The sequence below is a fragment of the Pelobates fuscus genome, chromosome 7 (genome assembly GCF_036172605.1).
Source record: "Pelobates fuscus isolate aPelFus1 chromosome 7, aPelFus1.pri, whole genome shotgun sequence".
In the NCBI taxonomy this organism is placed as follows: domain Eukaryota; kingdom Metazoa; phylum Chordata; class Amphibia; order Anura; family Pelobatidae; genus Pelobates; species Pelobates fuscus.
In genome coordinates, this window is record NC_086323.1 from 46841826 (window position 1) to 46860225 (window position 18400).

At 43.3% G+C, this 18400-nt stretch overlaps 1 protein-coding gene across 4 annotated transcripts in view; it reads right to left on the reverse strand.

The window, feature by feature from the left end:
• The window catches only part of KANK4 (KN motif and ankyrin repeat domains 4), an 81989-nt gene that overhangs the window by 22925 nt on the left and 40664 nt on the right, over positions 1–18400 (reverse strand). For 3 of the 4 annotated variants that reach the window (XM_063428075.1, XM_063428074.1, XM_063428076.1), the window contains exons 3-5: positions 14049–15767; positions 12528–12645; positions 7435–7638 (exon numbers count right to left, since the gene is read on the reverse strand). In XM_063428075.1, the coding sequence (XP_063284145.1) occupies positions 7435–7638; positions 12528–12645; positions 14049–15767 (2041 nt within the window). The remainder of the gene's footprint in view (positions 1–7434; positions 7639–12527; positions 12646–14048; positions 15768–18400) is intronic. The other variant, XM_063428077.1, reaches the window with a different exon arrangement.

The window sequence follows — 18400 nt, forward strand, 5'->3', positions numbered from 1 at the left end:
CTAATTAAAAAAAAAAAAAATAGTACAACCAATAGTTTTTAGTTTGTACTTTTTGTTGCAAAAATCTCAGAGGTAACAGTGCCTCTTTAAGTTGGATGAAAATAAATAAATAAAGGAGAGCTATTTTGACAATGGTGTTTTACTTGTGATGTTTTCAAGGACTCCCAGATTCCTCCGTTCCCTTCCCCCTTAAACAGAAAAAAAGCACATCTGGAAATAGTTATGGAAACACATTTGTATATAATGATCTAAAAATATGCGGCTGCATGGACAAAGAGACAAAAGGCTAATGACTTTAAAAGAACATTGTTTTATTCTGCAGTTACACTAGCAGACTCCATTCCAGTGATAAACATTTACTAAGCAAGGACACATGGTAAATTCATCCTTTAAATAAAGAGTGACCAATTCTTTATAGTCAAAGCCAGTCACGTAATGGGGGGCATCTATTCTGAAAAGAGTATCAACTAAACCAAATATTATTTCGTAACTCTCAAATTGCAACCAAGTAGCTAAAAATGTATATTCTACTCTAGCAGGACAACAACAAAGTTTCAGAATTGGTAATTGCAGACGGCATTTTGTAAATATGTGTTTATTGAGGAGTTAAGTTCAATCAGTCAACTGTAAGTAAACATCAGTTGGGACACGCAGGTCCCGGCTATCAGTATAACAGCGATAGTATGTAAGAATTGTAAGTAATCATTTCAATTAAAGCGACACGCAGGTCGCCTCTTAACATGAGCATCTCGTTTCTAACTGCCAACATATTAACATTCTGTTCTCTGTTTTCTTTCCCTTCATACCCCCCCCCCTGTCAACCCCCCCCCCACCCCCCGCCCCCCGTGAGCAGCCACTCACTTCCCGTGGAGAACCTTTGGAAGTGTCAAGTGGGGCAAATGAGTGTAGTATCCCTTGCTTTTCAGAAGGATATATGTCGAGAGGTATAAGCTCTGGGTGTCAGTTTAGCGGTCTATCCAGCCATAGCTTACACATGGGTCTAATGGTGTTAGGCGTATGACGTGGTTCGGGGCTTGAAGGGTGGGTCCAGCACTTCGGGTATGGGTCAATACATCCCTACTTGAGCTTGGGTGGGTAGGTTTCAGGTTGCAATCGTGGTGGGAGTAGCAATACATGACGTAGATTACCACTAGGCGGGGTCAGGGGTTAGCTGTCATGGTCTTATTACCATGTGTTCCCTGGGGTGCAAGAGGCGTCCGCCCCCCCCCCCCCCCCTCCCCGTTAGCCGTCAGCGGGCATTATGTGGTGCCATGAAGTGTCTCTGCGTTAGGAAGTTGATATGTCTCACCAGTGGTGCGTTCTCGTGTTCTGCTGGTACCAGGGTATCCAGTGCATGGATCAGAGCTAGAGTAGCGTCAATGGTCCCCTTGTTCCCCTATCTGTGCCAGCTGTCTAGGTGGTAGCTGTCGGGTCATGCTTTCACTGTGGTTCGTAGTCAGTATGTTCCCGCTGTCCATCTGTCTGCTAAGGTACCCAGTGCCTGGGGAGTCATCTCTGGGCTAATCTTGTTTCAGGTGTGTGTGTGGGTGCCTATTCTGGTGGTCATAGGTGCTGGTATGTGCGTGTGGTGGTAGGTGTGGTGTGTGTTCTATGAGCATCTTTCCTCGTCCCCCCATCCGCCTGCCCCCTCCTGTGTGGCTCAGTGTGGTGTCAGTCTCTCCCGTGTAGTATCGATTACTAGTGCATATGTATTCTATGTTATAAGATAGTGGCTATCTCCCTACGCGCATTGCATGCAAGGCTGATTACTCTGCGCGCTGATGGCGGTCCCTCATCCCCGTCCCTCAAATAATCGCTCCCAACCGTGGTGAGTCCCCCGCTCGGGTCCCACCGGGGTCCCTGCCCACCTGTCCCCCGGCCCCTGGGTGAGGAATTGGCAGATCAGTGTGGAAATAGGGAGGTCGTGTCAGGCAAGCCCAGGTCCCGCACTCCCACATCCCTCTTAGTCGTCATTTGCATTTCGCGAGCGGTAGAAGAACCAGGGTCCCCATTGTTCCGCGTGCTTTTCTTGTTTGCCTAGCAGGTTTGCTATTGCGGATTCGGCTTTTTGAATATCATCCACTTTACGTCTCCATTGTTCGATCGTCGGCGGGTGTGTCTTCTTCCAGAGCAGTGGTATCAGTGTCTTCGCCGCGTTCAAGAGGTGTCGAAGGATCGATTTTTTGTAAACTGAGAGTGATTTATCTGAGTGGTGCAGTAAGGCTAGGTCTGCCGTCAGGTTTGGAGGTTCGCCCAGTATCTTTTGTATTTCGTCCCCAACTTTCACCCAGTATGGCTTAATACCGTCGCAGTCCCACCAGATATGCTGGAGGGTCCCGGTCTCGGTCCCGCATCTCCAGCATGTGTTTGGAATTTCCGGGCTGATTCGGTGTAACAGAGATGGGGTGCGGTACCAGTGGGATAGTAATTTGTAGTTCGTCTCCTGGTATTGTGAGCTAGAGGAGCTCTTATGTTGTAGTAGTAGTATTTGCTCCCATTGACTTTCTGTGTATTCTTTGTCTAGTGCGTCTTCCCAGCGCCTCTTGAAGGTATCTTTCCTCTCCCTCTCGCCTGTCGCCAGTCGCTGGTACATTGTGGAGACTGTTCCCTCCGCCTCGGGTGTCTGGAAGCATAATTGTTCAAACCACGATAGGTCTCTGTGCAGTCTATTTCTATGCGGCAAGTTGTAATAGAAGTGTTTGAGTTGGGCATAATGAAATTGGTGCATCAACGTGGGTCTCTCTACTTCCGATAGGTCCTGTAGCGTCTTCATCCCCCTGTCTGTGACCGCCATATGTAGCGGTATGAACCCGTCGTGGTTCGATAGCGGCCATGCTGGTGGCGGTATTCCATCGCCAATGTATGTGTTATGGGCAATGGGGATCAGGGGGCTCGGGGTAGGTGAGATGTAGGAAGTTTGTCTCAGTCGGGTCCACGTCTTAAGGGTCTGGGTGATTGGCGAGTCCTCCCCGAGGTCCTTCTTGGCGTCCGCTTCCTTGTACCATAGGAAGAGGTGTAGGTGGTTGTTCGCCAGTTCCCGGCCTAAGGAGGTCCACCGTTTTTGAGGGGACGCCAAGTGCAATTCCCTGATGCGTTGTAGAATCGTGGCTTGGTAATACTTGTGGAGGTTCGGCAGGGCCAGTCCTCCCCACGGTTTGGGAAGGCTAAGTGTGTCGTGTTTGATCCTGGCTCTCTCTCCCTTCCAAATATATCTGAGGAACGCCGAACGGAGGGTTTTAAAGAATACCGGTGGGATTGTGCGAGGTATGGTGTGGAACTTGTATAATATCCTCGGTAGGATGTTCATTTTAATGACTGCTATACGACCTTGCCAGGAGATATGGTTGAAGTTCCATCTCTTAAGGTCGTTGAGGATGTCCGTCAGGAGGGGTGCGTAGTTTTGCGCATATATATCTCTAGCTTCAGGTGTAACCCGGAGCCCGAGATATGTCATATATTCCGTGCACCAGTGGAACGGATACCGGTGTTGCAGGGTGGCGCATTCCTCTCCCCTGACCGTCACATTCAGGACCTCGCATTTAGGCTGGTTGAGCTTAAGTCCCGATAGTGCTCCATATGTCCGGAATTCACTCATGAGTAGTGGGAGCGACTCAAGGGGTTCGGCTAAGAAGAACAGCATATCGTCCGCGTAGGCGGCTACTTTGTGTTCCTGTGTCTTATGTGTAAGGCCCAGGATCCGGGGGTTGTTGCGGATTTTATCAAGGAACGGTTCCAGGGTGAGCGCAAACAAGAGTGGCGAGAGTGGACACCCTTGCCTGGTTCCGTTTCGAATCTCGAAACTGTCCGTGAGGGCTCCATTTACTCTGACTCTGGCATTTGGTTGATGGTACAGCGTCTGGATCCAGGTCATCATTCCCTCCCCAACACCGACCCTCCTCAGCGTCTCCATCATGAAGTGCCAGTCCACCCTGTCGAATGCTTTTTCCGCATCCGTGGATAGTAACAGTAGCTTTTTCTTCTGGTGTTTCGCCAGGTGTTGTAGCATGAAGAGCCGGAGCGTACTATCTCTGGCTTCCCTGCCCGGGATGAAGCCTGTCTGATCAGGGTGGACCAGTCTAGGCATGAAGGCCTGCAGACGGAGGGAGAGGATCTTCGAGAAGAGTTTTATGTCGGTGTTGATGAGGGAGATTGGGCGGTAGTTACCCACCTGTTCCGTGTTCTTCCCCGGTTTAGGTATCACTGTGATCGTCGCTGCCAGGGACTCCTTGTGAAAGGGAGCTCCATCACGTAGGTTGTTAAGGGCCTTCACCAATCTTGGAAGTAGGTCGTCGCTAAACTTTCTGTAGTATTCCACCGGGAACCCGTCCGGGCCCGGCGTCTTACCGTTTTTGGCCGATTTTAGGGCCAGCTTAAGTTCACCTTCAGTGATAGGTGCTTCAAGTCCATCCGCTTCTTCCGGGGTGAGGGCGTCCGGATTGAACCCTTGTAGGTATCTCGTGGTTTCGATTCTCTTCTGTGCGGTGTTGGTGTCACCATCTGTGTCAGGGATGTTGTATAGTTGTGAGTAGTACATCCGGAATTCGTTTGCAATGTCATCTGGGAATTGTGTAAGCTTACCCTGTCTAGTGCGCAGGGTGTGAACTTGCGCCTGTTTCTGCGGGCCCCTGAGCATCTGAGCGAGAAGTTTGCCCCCCTTGTTAGCGTGCGTGTAAAAGAATGCTTTTGAGCGTTGCACCTGTCTCATGTGGTTGCGTTCCAGGGTGTCTGTGAGTTGTTTTCTTTTCAGGGTCAGCTCACGGTAAGTTGGGTCGTGTTGGGTTCTTTTATGTAACTGTTCCAGGTCCGCTATCTGCTTGGTGAGGTCTTTAATCTGTGCGCCTGCCTCCTTCTTTTTTTGTGTGGCCAATCTGATGAGGTGGCCCCTCAGAACACTTTTGTGCGCCTCCCAAATGGTCATGTCTGAAACGTCTTCTGTGGTGTTCTCTTCGAAGTATCGACGAATGTGGTCGGCTATCAATGTTCTCGACGGTATATCTTGGAGTAAGGTGTCGTTGAGTCTCCAAGTCATCCTAGCCGGGCGATATAGAGGTGACTCTAGTTCCACCCTCACTTCACTGTGGTCCGACCAGGGAGTCGAATGGATGCTTGCCTTTCGGAGGAATGTGAGTCCTTCCTGCTGTATGCATATGTAGTCGATCCGGGAATATCTATGGTGTAGCGTGGAGTAATAGGTGTAGTCCCGGTCCACAGGATGGAGTGCCCTCCATGCGTCTGTCAGGCGAAGTGTTCTGAGGGATCTTCGAATAGTTTGCAGGGCCGAGTCGGGGACACAACTCCGTCCCATGGATGTATCGACCAGAGGGTCTAGTGGGACATTTAGGTCGCCTCCCATTATCAGTACTCCCTCTGTGAAATTGGCTAACTTTCTCAATGTCCTACGGAGGAAGCTGGCTTGTCCTGAGTTCGGGGTGTAGATGTTTGCTATTGTATACGTCCTTCCCGCTAGGATTCCTTTGACGAAGACGTATCTGCCGTTGCCGTCCGACTGATGGTCCGTGGGCACGAACTGGAGGTTAGCTGCGATCAGGATAGCTGTCCCTGTTTTTCGCATTGTGGGGTGATTGCTATAGTAATTTAGTGGGTAATGTCGGTTTTTGAGTAGCGAGTTTGCCTCCTCTCTCAGGTGCGTCTCCTGCAGGAGAGCGAACGAAACGTGGTGTCTCTTGAGGGTTCTTAAGAGGTGCGATCTCTTTTCAGGGGTGTTAAGGCCCCTGCAGTTCTGAGTCGTGATGATCAGGGGTGCCGGGGAGTAGGCCATTGCCGTGTCTCTCTCGTCGGTCAGCTGCGTGCGGTCCAATCCCTACCTCCAGCCAGGGGTCTTCACCTCTTGTGTGCGGGAACGGGGCCGGGGCCTGCCGGATCAACTGCCGTAGGGCGGCGGGGTGAGAGAGCTGGAGCAAAGGAAAGGAGGGAGGGCACAAAGAGGAGAGAGAGAGGCAGGAAAAAAAAAGAAAAAAAAGGGGGGGGGGGGGGGGGGCGGGGGGCCAGGTGAGCACCCCCCGGGGCGTCCAGCGATGAGTTAGAGCGCTGTGGGTATGAAGTCCCTCGTGACACCGCGTCACAGACGTAAGCCGTTTGTGGGGTGTGTCTCCGTAGGTGCTTGTGTGCCTACTTGTGTTGGTTGTCCCCTGAAGTGTGTGTGGGTGATTAGTGTGGTGGTGAGAGTGTGTGCGCGGCTGTTATGTGGGGTGTGTCCGTGTGTGTGTATACCAACTTATGTGGTGGGTGTTGGTGTACCCTCCTGTATATAATGAGGTCCCGTGTAACTGGGTGGGTGTCCAGAGCCGTACCACTACACGGAATATTCCGGAGTAGCCGCGGCTGTGGCCCCCTCAGTGGTTCTGGTTTACACGGGCTTAGTTCGGGTCGTGGCCTATGCCAGGTCGAAGTGGTGCAAGGGTGTGTCTGGAAGTCTCAGGTGGATGACCTGTCCCGCTGAAAGCATAGCGTCTTGTGTGCACTTTGTTGCTGTTGTTACTGGCGGTTATGTACTCTCCCTCCGGGTCTATATCAGCACTATCTAAAATTGCGTCTGTAGAGTCCCCCCCGTCTGGTGGTCCGGGTTCCGCTGGGGCTCATAACCAGTCGGCTCTCGAGTGGCATCGGGTGAGTCAGAGTCAGTCAAGTTAAGTGAGGCTAAGCACAGGTCGTTATAGTTCGTCGCCGTCTTGGTGGTGGGGACGTGCCGTCCAGGCGTCGGTCGGTGATAGTGGGCGTGATTCTTGGGTGCCTGTCTCTGCAGTGCGAGTGCGGTCTAGAGTGTGGGATAATCTGCGTTAAGAGTGGGGTTGGCTGAGGCGTCTAGGCTAGGTCCAGGGTGTGTGTCCGGGGCGTCACTGGGTATGGTCACTCCATCTATGGTACCTGTCCTATCCGGTGACCTCGTGACCTTCCTGTGTTGAGTACAGTGCTCGGTGGGCCCTATATCGTACATCTACCTGTCCCATCAATATGCATTTTCATCCTCTCCCACCCTCGCCCACCCGCCACAAGCATTTTCCCCCCTCCAACATTCAACATTACCCTGATCCCCCTCCCCCACATTCCCAGTCCTCTAGTAGAGCCTGGAGTAGCATCAGGCTGTGACAGACGGCATTTTGGATACAAATTCTGTTATTGTCTCCGACAAGGTTATCTAGAAAAGGGAGTATTCCTAGTGAATTCAAAGTAAATTTAAAATGTATGGCTTACGCAGTCAAACTGAATGCATAGCCAACTTGAGGTCTTCCAATTCAGATATTTTGGCCTCAAATTTTTAATTCACTTTGAATTCTCAATTTTAGTCATTAGCCCTTAGAATTTTCAAATTCATTCCAGGTTCGAAGTCATCTTTTTAGTAAATTGTAGGAATTTAGCTTTTTATAAAAAGTATCTAACAGACGGTCTTCTGCAAAAGCTTCCTCTAGCCATTACCTTTGCACACTGTGCTGGACCTCACACACTGCTGGGCCAGTAAGCTCTGCAGATTCTTCCTTCTCATTCTCTGGGGATATGGGCGACGTGGCCAATTGGTTGTTGCTGCCATCTGGTAAATTTGTTGGACCTTCTGCCTTCTCGCTTTCAACACTGCAGAACTCTTCTGACGAGCTTGAATCCTCACTTGAGGTTGTTTCATATCTGTGGACAGATTATATTAATAATTGTATTATAAAGAAAATTAAACAGAGAGAAAAAGAAACCAATTAAATTCCAAAGGAACATGCTGTAATGTAGAATATATAAAACAGCCAGAATGGCAGTATATAGTTTACACAATCTTCATCTGGTTTGAGGGCCTGGAGAAACATCTGCTTGAGTAATGGCCATACAACAATAGATGCTCTACAATGCAAAATGGACCATCCAAAACCAACTGATCTTAATTCATCACATTGTGTCATGCATTGTTAAGAAACAATGCAAAATGGACCATCCAAAACCAACTGATCTTAATTCATCACATTGTGTCATGCATTGTTAAGAAACTTGTTCAGCAAAACTCATGGGCCTAGCCTAAACCATAAGTTATTAATCGTTCACCAAACTTTATAGTCATTACAATGCAGTCAGGCAACTGCGTCATTGATCAAATTTCCATATGCTAAAGCAGGATTCAATACCCCAAAGCACTCCTAGTGTTCAATGGTGAGGTCCTTCATGCGGCTTCAGCTGATGCTTGCCTTTGTGCATGGTGATATTTGTTTTGCTTACACATTGAATCAATTTGATGAAGCACTCCATTAACAATTTTTGTGCAAATGTTCCATGTAGAGGTGGTTCAGAACTCAGTAGCAAGAACTGCAGGAGGTGCAAGATGTTTTTTTACACAATTCAGGACTTGGCAATCCCATTGATTAACTTGTGAGGCATAGCGCTTACAGCGATGCGGTTCTTGCCCCTAGACATTTCTACCTCACAATACCAGAATTTATAGTTGACAACGGCCTCAATTTCATAAACTTTCTAAATGTTTTAATACTTTTAGAAAACTTTCCAAACTATTTATGTACAATGATTCCCAAAGAGGTTCATGGTGACTATTATAGATAAATCATTTTAAAGGTTTTTCAAATAGTATTGAATTGTATGGAAAGCTTATTAAAGCGGCACGGTCATGCAGAACTTTCCTTTCCCCAATCGATTCCTCTTCTCCCTCAGGATCTGTTCTTCATTTCTTCCTGTCTGCTCTAGTTTTCTTTAAAACATAATACAAAGTGGGACTATTGTGTCTTATGGAGGTTTCCTACGCCTGACCATCTCTGACCAGCAGAGGAGCAAAGTGTGCTTCACTTCCTGTGGTCAGAGAAATTTTCCCACAATTCTTACCTTTCCCCCGTGATCTTGTGATGCTTCCGGTCAGAATTCCCGAACATCCTGTCACAGACAGAACGCCGGCAAAACCACTGAATTTCGTCCTAACAGAATGAGAACAGTTTCTCTATTTGTGTTAGGATGCAATTCGGGACTTTGTTTGGGTCGGAATTTTTCTTTTTTCTTTTTTTTAAATACTTTATTTTTGGTTGAAGCATTTAACATGAACATTGCGCATCACAGATTATGCCAGAATCATATGATATCACATAGGTTTTTCAGTGGTATTACATCTCGTTTTACACATAGCTCCTTTATTGCTTGGCTGTACGTATCGTCAAAATGCATTCATTATTATATTAGGCTTTGTAACTTTTATCTGATTTTATAATTCAAAAATTAATTAACAAAAATTAACTAAAATAGTCAAACTTGCAAACATCATCTACTGTATCTTTTGTTACCAGTTTCCCATTGAATGGCCTTTAGACGCCGAGTTTGGGTCGGAATTTCATTTGAATGAATACAATTCCGATCCGATTTGTGCCGCGGCTGCAGCCTCTTAGTAGATAGCTCCCTAATTCCCATGGTAAAGATTACTTAGTTTTAGTTAATTCTGCCCCTACTCGCTATATCGCGAGTAGGGGCATGTATACTAAACAGTGAGCAGCCTGTGGCCGGTGAGCAGCCACTGGAGGGGGAAACCTATTGTCCTCCCCCCAACCATAGTCTTCCCCACCAATTTTTTTTTATAAATTCCTACCTACAAATAATATTGTAATAAACCAAACAAAGGAACAAGGAGGTCTTCGTTCATTCGTTTAAATTTCTATTAATTTATTCGTCTTTCTGACAAATGAATAAATAGATTAAATTCCTGCTCGCATGCTCAAGTGTTTAACTCTGCATGCGTGGGAATTTGATAGCGCTATCTAATGTGTAATGTGGGCAGATGACGTGTCCCACAGTGACTTCATCTACCCTCATAAAGATGGCAGCGCCCAGGCCCTATGTCCGAGCAGAATATAAAGATGAAAAAATAGGTAATATGGGGTGCTCGGGGGCATTTGATGTAGTGGAATTACAATTAGATGTAATGGAATCGGGAGGGGGGTTAAAAAAACAAAGAAAAAAACAAAGAAAAAAACAGGGAGGGGGGGGGGGGGGTTAAAAAAAACAAAGAAAAAAACAGGATTCAACCATGACATTTTCCGCTTTAAAATTGAGGCCTAAGATCATCATAGTAGAATAGTAACATGATGAAATGACTCATTTGCCATCCTATAAATCTTGCCATATGTAAAGTCACTAAACATTGTAATATGAGAAGTGCTCTGGTCTCCGCTGCCCATCTAGGTACATTGCATGACTGTTTAAAATTATATATATTTCTCAACAATGGATATTACTGAAACAGCCAGAATTCACTAATTATAATTATTTCCAGACACCTTTGGCCATGAACCATATATGAATGGATGTTTTACTTCTCTCGCATACATTTTAGCTCATCCACAAAGAATGTTATACTGAATTTCCTAAATTGAGATATTTTTTTCTTTTTTTGTACTATTAATTGTACGAAAAGATGGCGAATACCGAAAATAAAAATGATTGATTAGAAGGAATTAGTGACTAAATTCAAAATGGATTCAATGTGGTATGGGATAAATTGAGCTTAAGAAACAGTACTGAGGCATTTTGTATGTCTTTATATCATTCGTCTGCATTTCCCTACCATGCAATTGGTTGGATTATTCATTTTTAACAACTTTGTGTAGTTATTCCCTAAACTACGTTTTTTTTAATAAATTCAAAAGATTTCATGAGCTTTTTCAGACGGCAACTGTAATGCTATTGTTAAATACAAATAATCAACATTAACCCCTTAAGGACCAAACTTCTGGAATAAAAGGGAATCTCATGACATGTCAAACATGTCATGTGTCCTTAAGGGGTTAAACACACACACACACACACACACAATCACACTATTACATAGAATTAGTTATGATAATAGCTATTTTTATTTGCAGAATTCAAACTACTATTATATTTGTGTTAACTATTGATCAGTTGCATATATTGAATTTTGCAATACAAACCCCTCCATTAAAGGGTGTGACATTTCCCAGCTGACAGACAGATTTAACAGAATATATGTATACTTTTAAGATTTGATAACATTGAACTGGGTAACCTGCCAAAGGGATCACAAGGCTGCGGTTACTTCCCATTAATCACAATTAGCAAATAGAAGGAAAACAGTTCATCTTCTGAAAGCGTTTGCACACTGGGAGGTAAAGCAGACATACAAAGTATGTGAGGCAATATTTTATGGTGAAAACTATTTCCAGAGTGATCTCATCAAACAAGTTAATATATATTTTTTTTCTCTATCCCTGGTTAAAAAAGAAAAAAAAAAAAAAAAAAGAATTCCACTATAATACGGCTCAGTAAATATTTCACTCAAACAATTCTGTGAGGTCAGTACCATATATGGGGAAAACACTTTATTATTGTGCAGATTGTTGGATAAAAGATGATTTAAGCTGCACTTTGAGGTTGTATTTCTGCACAAACAAAAGTTTGTTAAGTCCCAGTGTGTTTCTGCTCATGCCAAATTTAAGGATAAGGTCAGAGGCGGTTTGTTCAAAGACATACTTGGTTTTTATCCTTTGAGGTTTGCTACTTTGGGACCCCAAGTATTAGCAGTGCAGCATGGTTTGTTAGAAAACGCACTGCTGTAGCATGCTCATACCAAAGTTGATAAACTTACGTAGGGGCCCAAGATCTGGCTAATGGCAGTCCCTTCTGGGTGGTAGATTAATATTCATTAGAGGGAGTGATGATGAGTTTTGTCCACTTATCCTAAAGTCTATGCTCCTTGTTGCATGTGGCATTGTCACATCTTTACAGGTGGTCCCCCAGTCCACTTTCAATTTTGAGACAAATAATATTCACAAGCGTGGACATGTGTGGTATAAGATAATATTTTTCTATTTTAGCTACAGTTCCACTTTAAAGAGAGAGCGCAGAATGCTTGTAAACCAGGCAATTATTACTTTCAAATTGTGATAAATAGTACCATATTGTTACGTTTTACGATGGCCCACGTTTTGCATGTTTTTGGAATGAACAAAGACTGCACACATGAGTGTTAAGATCAATCATTATGGAGGAAAACAGGCTTTAGAACCACGCTAACACAGTAATTGTTATAGATAGTGACAAATTAATCTTGTTACACCTCCCCAGCTGTTAATTAGATATCTTGTCCAGTTACTTCCTGGTAGATTAGCTCAGTGGAGCTAAATTAGAGAAGCAGGCAGTTGTGCAGCGTGCCTGACTTGCAAACATTTCTCAATAAGAAGTTTGTGATTGGTCTGTCATAAGAAGGAAAAAGGGAGGGCTTACAATAGCTGCATATTCTAGATATGCAGCTATTGCAAATCAAAATGTCATATACCCCAAAGAAAACAAGCAAAACAAACTACTTAAATTTTGTCTTTGGGGGTATATTTTATTTTTTTCATGGTGAGTTCCTTTAATGCAGATATGGCCGTCAATCCAATAACGAATATTTTCTGAACAATTCAATTTGAGAGTCTACAAGGTCTTTAAGAGAAAAAAAAAAAAGAGTACATTTTATATCTCAAAACAATAACAGAAATGGTTCACAAGGTAACGCGGTTTGCTTCACACATGATGCTTACCCACCATTGACCCCAACAAACTGGAGATTCTTCTTCGCTAGAGATTCCTGTCCTGAGCGACAATTGCTGGATTTCTTTTTCATGATGGACTTGAGACTACTTCTAGGGGAAGCTCCTGCTGAACAGAACATCACACAAGTCCATATTTAGTTTACAAATTATCTCGATGACTTTGATGTTGTAACTGCAAAACAATCCATGTGTGAAGCTGCTGAAATGCAACCTATTTTTACAGAAAACTATTTTTCAGACTTCCATAGAGTTTGCATACGTCATACGGGTCAGCTTAATTAAGTGGTTTTGGAGCATAGATAACGTCCCTACATTCTTCCTTCTTAATTCTATGCTGTGTAGGAGTTAAATTTACTTTATTTTCTGCAGCCCAAGCCACATCTCATTTGAATGTCAATGACACAGGCTCCCTTGACACTTACTGAAAATATATATTCATTTAAACCCTATCTTATGTTCAGACGCAGCAAAGACTTAGCTTCCTGCTCAGAGCTGTAAAGCAACTAATGCCCCATAAAGCACGCCCTATGCCAGCAGCCTCCTGTGTGAGATTAGATAAGGCTCTTACACAAAGACTGAAAACAAGGATGCAGATTTGGAAACCTTCATAAAAGAACAGTATTGTGAGCATTTTATTTCATAGTTCACAAGACATCCATTATTTAATATATATGGTTTATTATTACAATTTCTTTTACTAATATCTATTTTTACATAGGATTTATATATTCCAAATGTATTAGTATGTATAGTATATTCATTTATATGTTATTTGAATATGTGTAATATGCACACTCTCCCACCCCTCCCATCAAGTACATACACACTCTCCCTCCCCTAATGTCACAGCCTAATGTACAGATTACAGGCAGCATTCATTATGGTTCTTTTGTTTATTTTACAGTTATTTGGATCATACACAGAGTATTTGCGTAGTCATTAATATAGCAACTTGACATCTCAATGCAGCCCTAACCAGTCTCCAGTTTAAATATGCTCAGAATTCATTACATACTATTTTCACAGTGCCTTTCACTACTAAACGTAAATTCCAGAGGACCCATTTTTCAGAAATGTTTACTATATCCAGCATAACACTCTCTGCTTATCGCTAGAGACGTGATTGTGATTATCAGGGAGAAGAACGGCTGCTGCCAAGGAGACATTATTAAATAAACAGCTAGGATCATCAACATCATTGGACTGTCAAGCTAAAATTATAAAGGTGATTAGACGATTTTAACATAAACAGCTTGGAGTACGTCAGAACATTTCTATGTTAAACAGAAGTTGAATATTAGGGCAAAAAAACTAAAAATTGGTGAGAAGGTAGATATTCCGGATTCTATATCAGCTAGATGAGTTATAAAGTATTATCAAAATGCAATTTGCTCTATTTTTATCATGGTTGGCCTCATCACAAACTTTTTTGCACCTAGACAAATATCTATATTGTTTTACACACACACACACACACATATTTTTACAAAATGTTTGTCGTCTACTTACCTGCTTGTTGGCTTCCTGTTTGAGAATGCTCCTTATCTGATGACATTTGTGAAGAGTAAACTGAGGATAGTACATTGAGAGAGTTCACCAGCTGGTTCTGGATTGAGCTGAGCTTAGAGGCTGGCTGTTTTATCGCACTTGCCAGGTCTGGGTATCCAGTTTCTAAACATGTCCACTGCTCTTGCAAAAGATCCTGGATTCTTCTTACGTACTGTCCTATAGAGGCATCTCCTGAAGCAGTAGCTTCACTTGGACAATGCTTGGTTTCAATAATGCTTTCACTGCAGTGTACAGTACTTTCACCAATCTGCGCTTGACGTACTATTATATCCAGAGGGACATGCGCAATTTGGCCAACATTTCCATCGCTCTTTGTAGCTTTGCCCATGTTCAGTTCATTGCCGAACAGATTCTGGCTACTTGGTACATCCATTGTAATACAAGTCTCCAAAATCAGGCCTGAAGATTCGTCATCGTTATTTGAGTCAGCCCGATCTACACATTCTAGTTCACTCTCACATTGGTCCAATGTAAATTCTCCACATCCCACCGACCGAGTATCAGCTGAAATGCTGGCATGCACGCTCTTATCGCAAGTTTCTTTCAAGTCTGTGATCTGCACTTGCTCCGTATTTACCGCAAGATCTCTGTGTTGTATTTCTTCTTTTTTTGTGCTTTCAATGGTTTTCTCCATTTCTATTAGAATGTCTCTTAGTTCTGTAATATGTGCATCCTTTTCTTTAATCTCATTGTTTTGTCTCTCCACCAACTCCTGAAGATTCTGGAGCTCCATTGTGCTATCCTGTAACTGTTCTTTTAAAACTGTAACCTGTCGTTCAATGTCTGAAAAGATGGAGAGATTGAAGTCGGATGAGGGCAATTGACCATGATGATTGTCTTCCCCATTTCTGATGATCGCAGCTTCAGCATTAGATTCACTTTCTGAAATGCTCAACTCCAAAGTCTCATGTTCGTTTTTGTTTGTCAGCAGTTGGGAGAGAGATCTGAGCTGAACAGTAATTTGGTTATTGTTATCTTTAAGAACCGATATTGTCTGCTTTAATTCAGGAATGCTTTTTAACTGCTCTTCAAGATCTTGTATTCTTTTCAGTGCTGATGTGATTTGAGTATCGGAACCTACATGCGGCAACCCTGAAGGTTCCTCCAAGTTTTGTATCCTGTTGTCACTAAATTTATTGATTGGTTGTGGAAGCTTTAGGTACTGGGTTTGTTCCAATGACATTGTGCTTTGTGGAAGTGAAGCTGGCATACTGGATGCACGTGTAAACTGAGGCCTACTTCTGCAGTCACTGAAATCTTCAGGATAAACTTCTCCCGTGGGTTTCTGAGTATCAAAAACATGATCTTTCCTTCGATAATTTAATTCATGAACATATCGAAGACGTAGCGATGAATCGCCAGCAGAGAAAGCATTGTTGTCCTTTGTATCGGTTTTGTAGTTGCTAGGACTCCAAGTTCGGCTTGCGGTAGAACTATACAAATGAGAACTACTGTCTGGCACGCTAAAATTGCGAGGAAGAGTACTGAATTTGGATTGCTTTGCCCTTCGATGAATATGTATTCTTTTAATGGTGTTTCCTTTCTCAATGTCATGAACGTACTTCAGAAAGTCAAGATCTAAGTGAAATCCATAAGGTGTTTCCACAGAATAGGACATGCGGTTTTCCTTCTTCTCCCTTTTTGATTGCACATCTTCTCCTAAAATAGACATCATAGTAAATTAAAACAGAACATATATACACCCTCGCCAAAAAAAAATAAAAAAAAATGCTAATGTAGAAAATAAACAAACAACTTTTATTCCATTGATTTTTCAGTTTTATATAAATAAAAACAAATAAAGACAACCATCGAACAGAGATTTATAGGATATGCTTGGCACCAACATTTAAAATGAGGGATAAGATTGCTTTAGAGGTTTAAGACATTCCAAATACCCAGAAATCCTAGCTTCTCTAAACTAGTCTATATGGTATTTATAACTTTCTTTCATGTCTACAGTGCATTAAAAAGTGGAAATAACTACAACATAAAGTGTTCCTTTAATGCATGTACATTGGTCAAGGGTCAGCCTAATTTTGCTTATGACGGTAAATGCTGTCAGTCTGTCTGTCAGTGTCGATATGCAGAGACTCTGGGTAACTAAATACATGCTGCTGTAGAAGCGCTTTCACAAAAGTTACCTGTATACAGTGTAGAAGGCCTTGCATGAATCAGTGGGAGCTATTGCAAATCTCTGCAGTATTAATGAAAATGGGCAGAGAGCTCAGTGGACTAGCCAAGGAGCATATGTTGTTATGGTGCTTGGAGTGTCCCTTTGCATGTGCATATATAAAGGAAAGCCATGTCTGGCTGTATGAATTGGTAATCCACATACAGCAATGTTACGGTTAAATCTCCGGTACACAAACAGTACGCCTCCACCAACAATTATATCTCATTGTAGCAGGAATAGCCTTGATCCTTCTGAACTGAACAATTCTGCATTTCATTAGCACATGTCATTCACAGCAAGGCTTTGACTTGGGAAGCCGAAATAAATATTAACTCTCCGAGAATGGCAAAACCATAGCTAAGGCAAACGTTTCTCCTACATGGCACAGCGTGTTATCATATTCACAAAGTGCATTTTATTTGTATTTTCTAGTTAGTCCTCCCATCCATCATTTTGTGTACGGACCCAGGTTTCTCAGATTAAGCTGTCGACTGACAACAGAGTTGTAGTTCAGGCATGATCACAGGGCCCTCTGACAATACATTAAAAGGGGAGAAACAAGCAAAGGGGTGTCAAGCAACGGCAGTCAGGATTTTGAAGAACTATAATTACCTAGGGAGATTTTCTTGAGTAGGCTTGGGCCTATGGTGGCATGCAGAAGCAGAAAGCAGGTCATTTCAAATTATTTATTTATTTTTAAATCTTTAACTGTTATGGTATTAGGCATCTGATTTTGAAAGTAGTCACCTGTACACTTTTTAGACTGTGTTGGGTGCAAGACTCCTCAATAAACTCCCTCTGCATCCTCCAACATTTAAATTTTTGCCAGGCACCCAGCAGTAGCAAGTATTTCCTGTAATAAGACTCCAGTGCCCAACCAACACTACAATAGATTACACGCAGAGGATGTGAGGCTGTAAACCCTATTCCAGCTGTCACCTGCTTGTAAACCTGGATCCCTCCAATGGAAACACAAAGCAGCCTGTGTATCACAGTGCACAGCTCTCTTGCGCCCCCTAGACACCAGGGACAGCATAACAAACTGGACTCCTTCTCCTCTACTCAAAGAATTCAAGATTGCACCTGCTGGAGGATAAGGGGGGGTTTACTTCCATTATTCTGTAAGTGACATGAGTGTGATAAAGTGTATGGAGGAGTATAGACTTGGCCTAGTCTAAGGCAGCTAAAAAAAAAAACAATGCATCAATGTAACTGCCAAACGCATACCTCCCAATACTAGGAAGTATGACTTCATCAAGGAGGTGGGACACAAGCTTGAAAGAGCACGGCTGCCAAAAACAAAAGGGTGCGCAAGGGTGGCAAGAATCAACACCAGGCAGACTGCAGCTTCCATGGCCAAGCCAAGCACAGAGAAATATTACAACACTCCGCGCATGGTTTTAGTGTCCTGAGGTTACTCAGCACAGCCAGAGGGCATCTAATGATACACTTGGGTTGCGCTTGCTGGAGTCAGTTCCCTGTAGTCCCAGATGCAGGATCCTGAAATTAGTACAGTCCAATCTGATCTGGGACGGCTGGGAAGTATTTAGGAGTCTCTGACACAGGTTTGCAGAGAGTTGCAAGAGTTGCAGTTCAACACTATTGAGGAGAGGGATAGTTTAACAGTCCTGACTGGAAAAATAAATGCAAATTGAGCATTAGACAACTACATTTTGCGCAGAGAACAAAAAATCCTTACTAAAAAAAAGTTGATATTAAAAGCTGTGACCATAACAGGCATGGTGGAAATATACATGCTGCTGTAGATCTACCCACTTCCTCAACTCTTCTACAACAGTACAGTTACCTCTGTACATCACTATACTATTAACTCTGTCAAAGGTCCCTACTTCCTGGACTGCTTCTCAGAAGTAGAACAGAACGACAGCACAAAGACACATTGTTTATACCACTCCAGGCTCTTCAAATCCACACTTGCAATATGTTCGGAGCTGATTTAATTATATTAGTAAGGATCGAAATTAGTGACACTTAAAAATCCCACATGCCCCTTCCAGAAGCTTATGGCCAGGGTTCACCGGTATGTCAGGTCTGCGTTAGTGGCACTAAACTTAATTTAGAACTTCTATTTTTTTTATTATTTTGTTTTAAACTT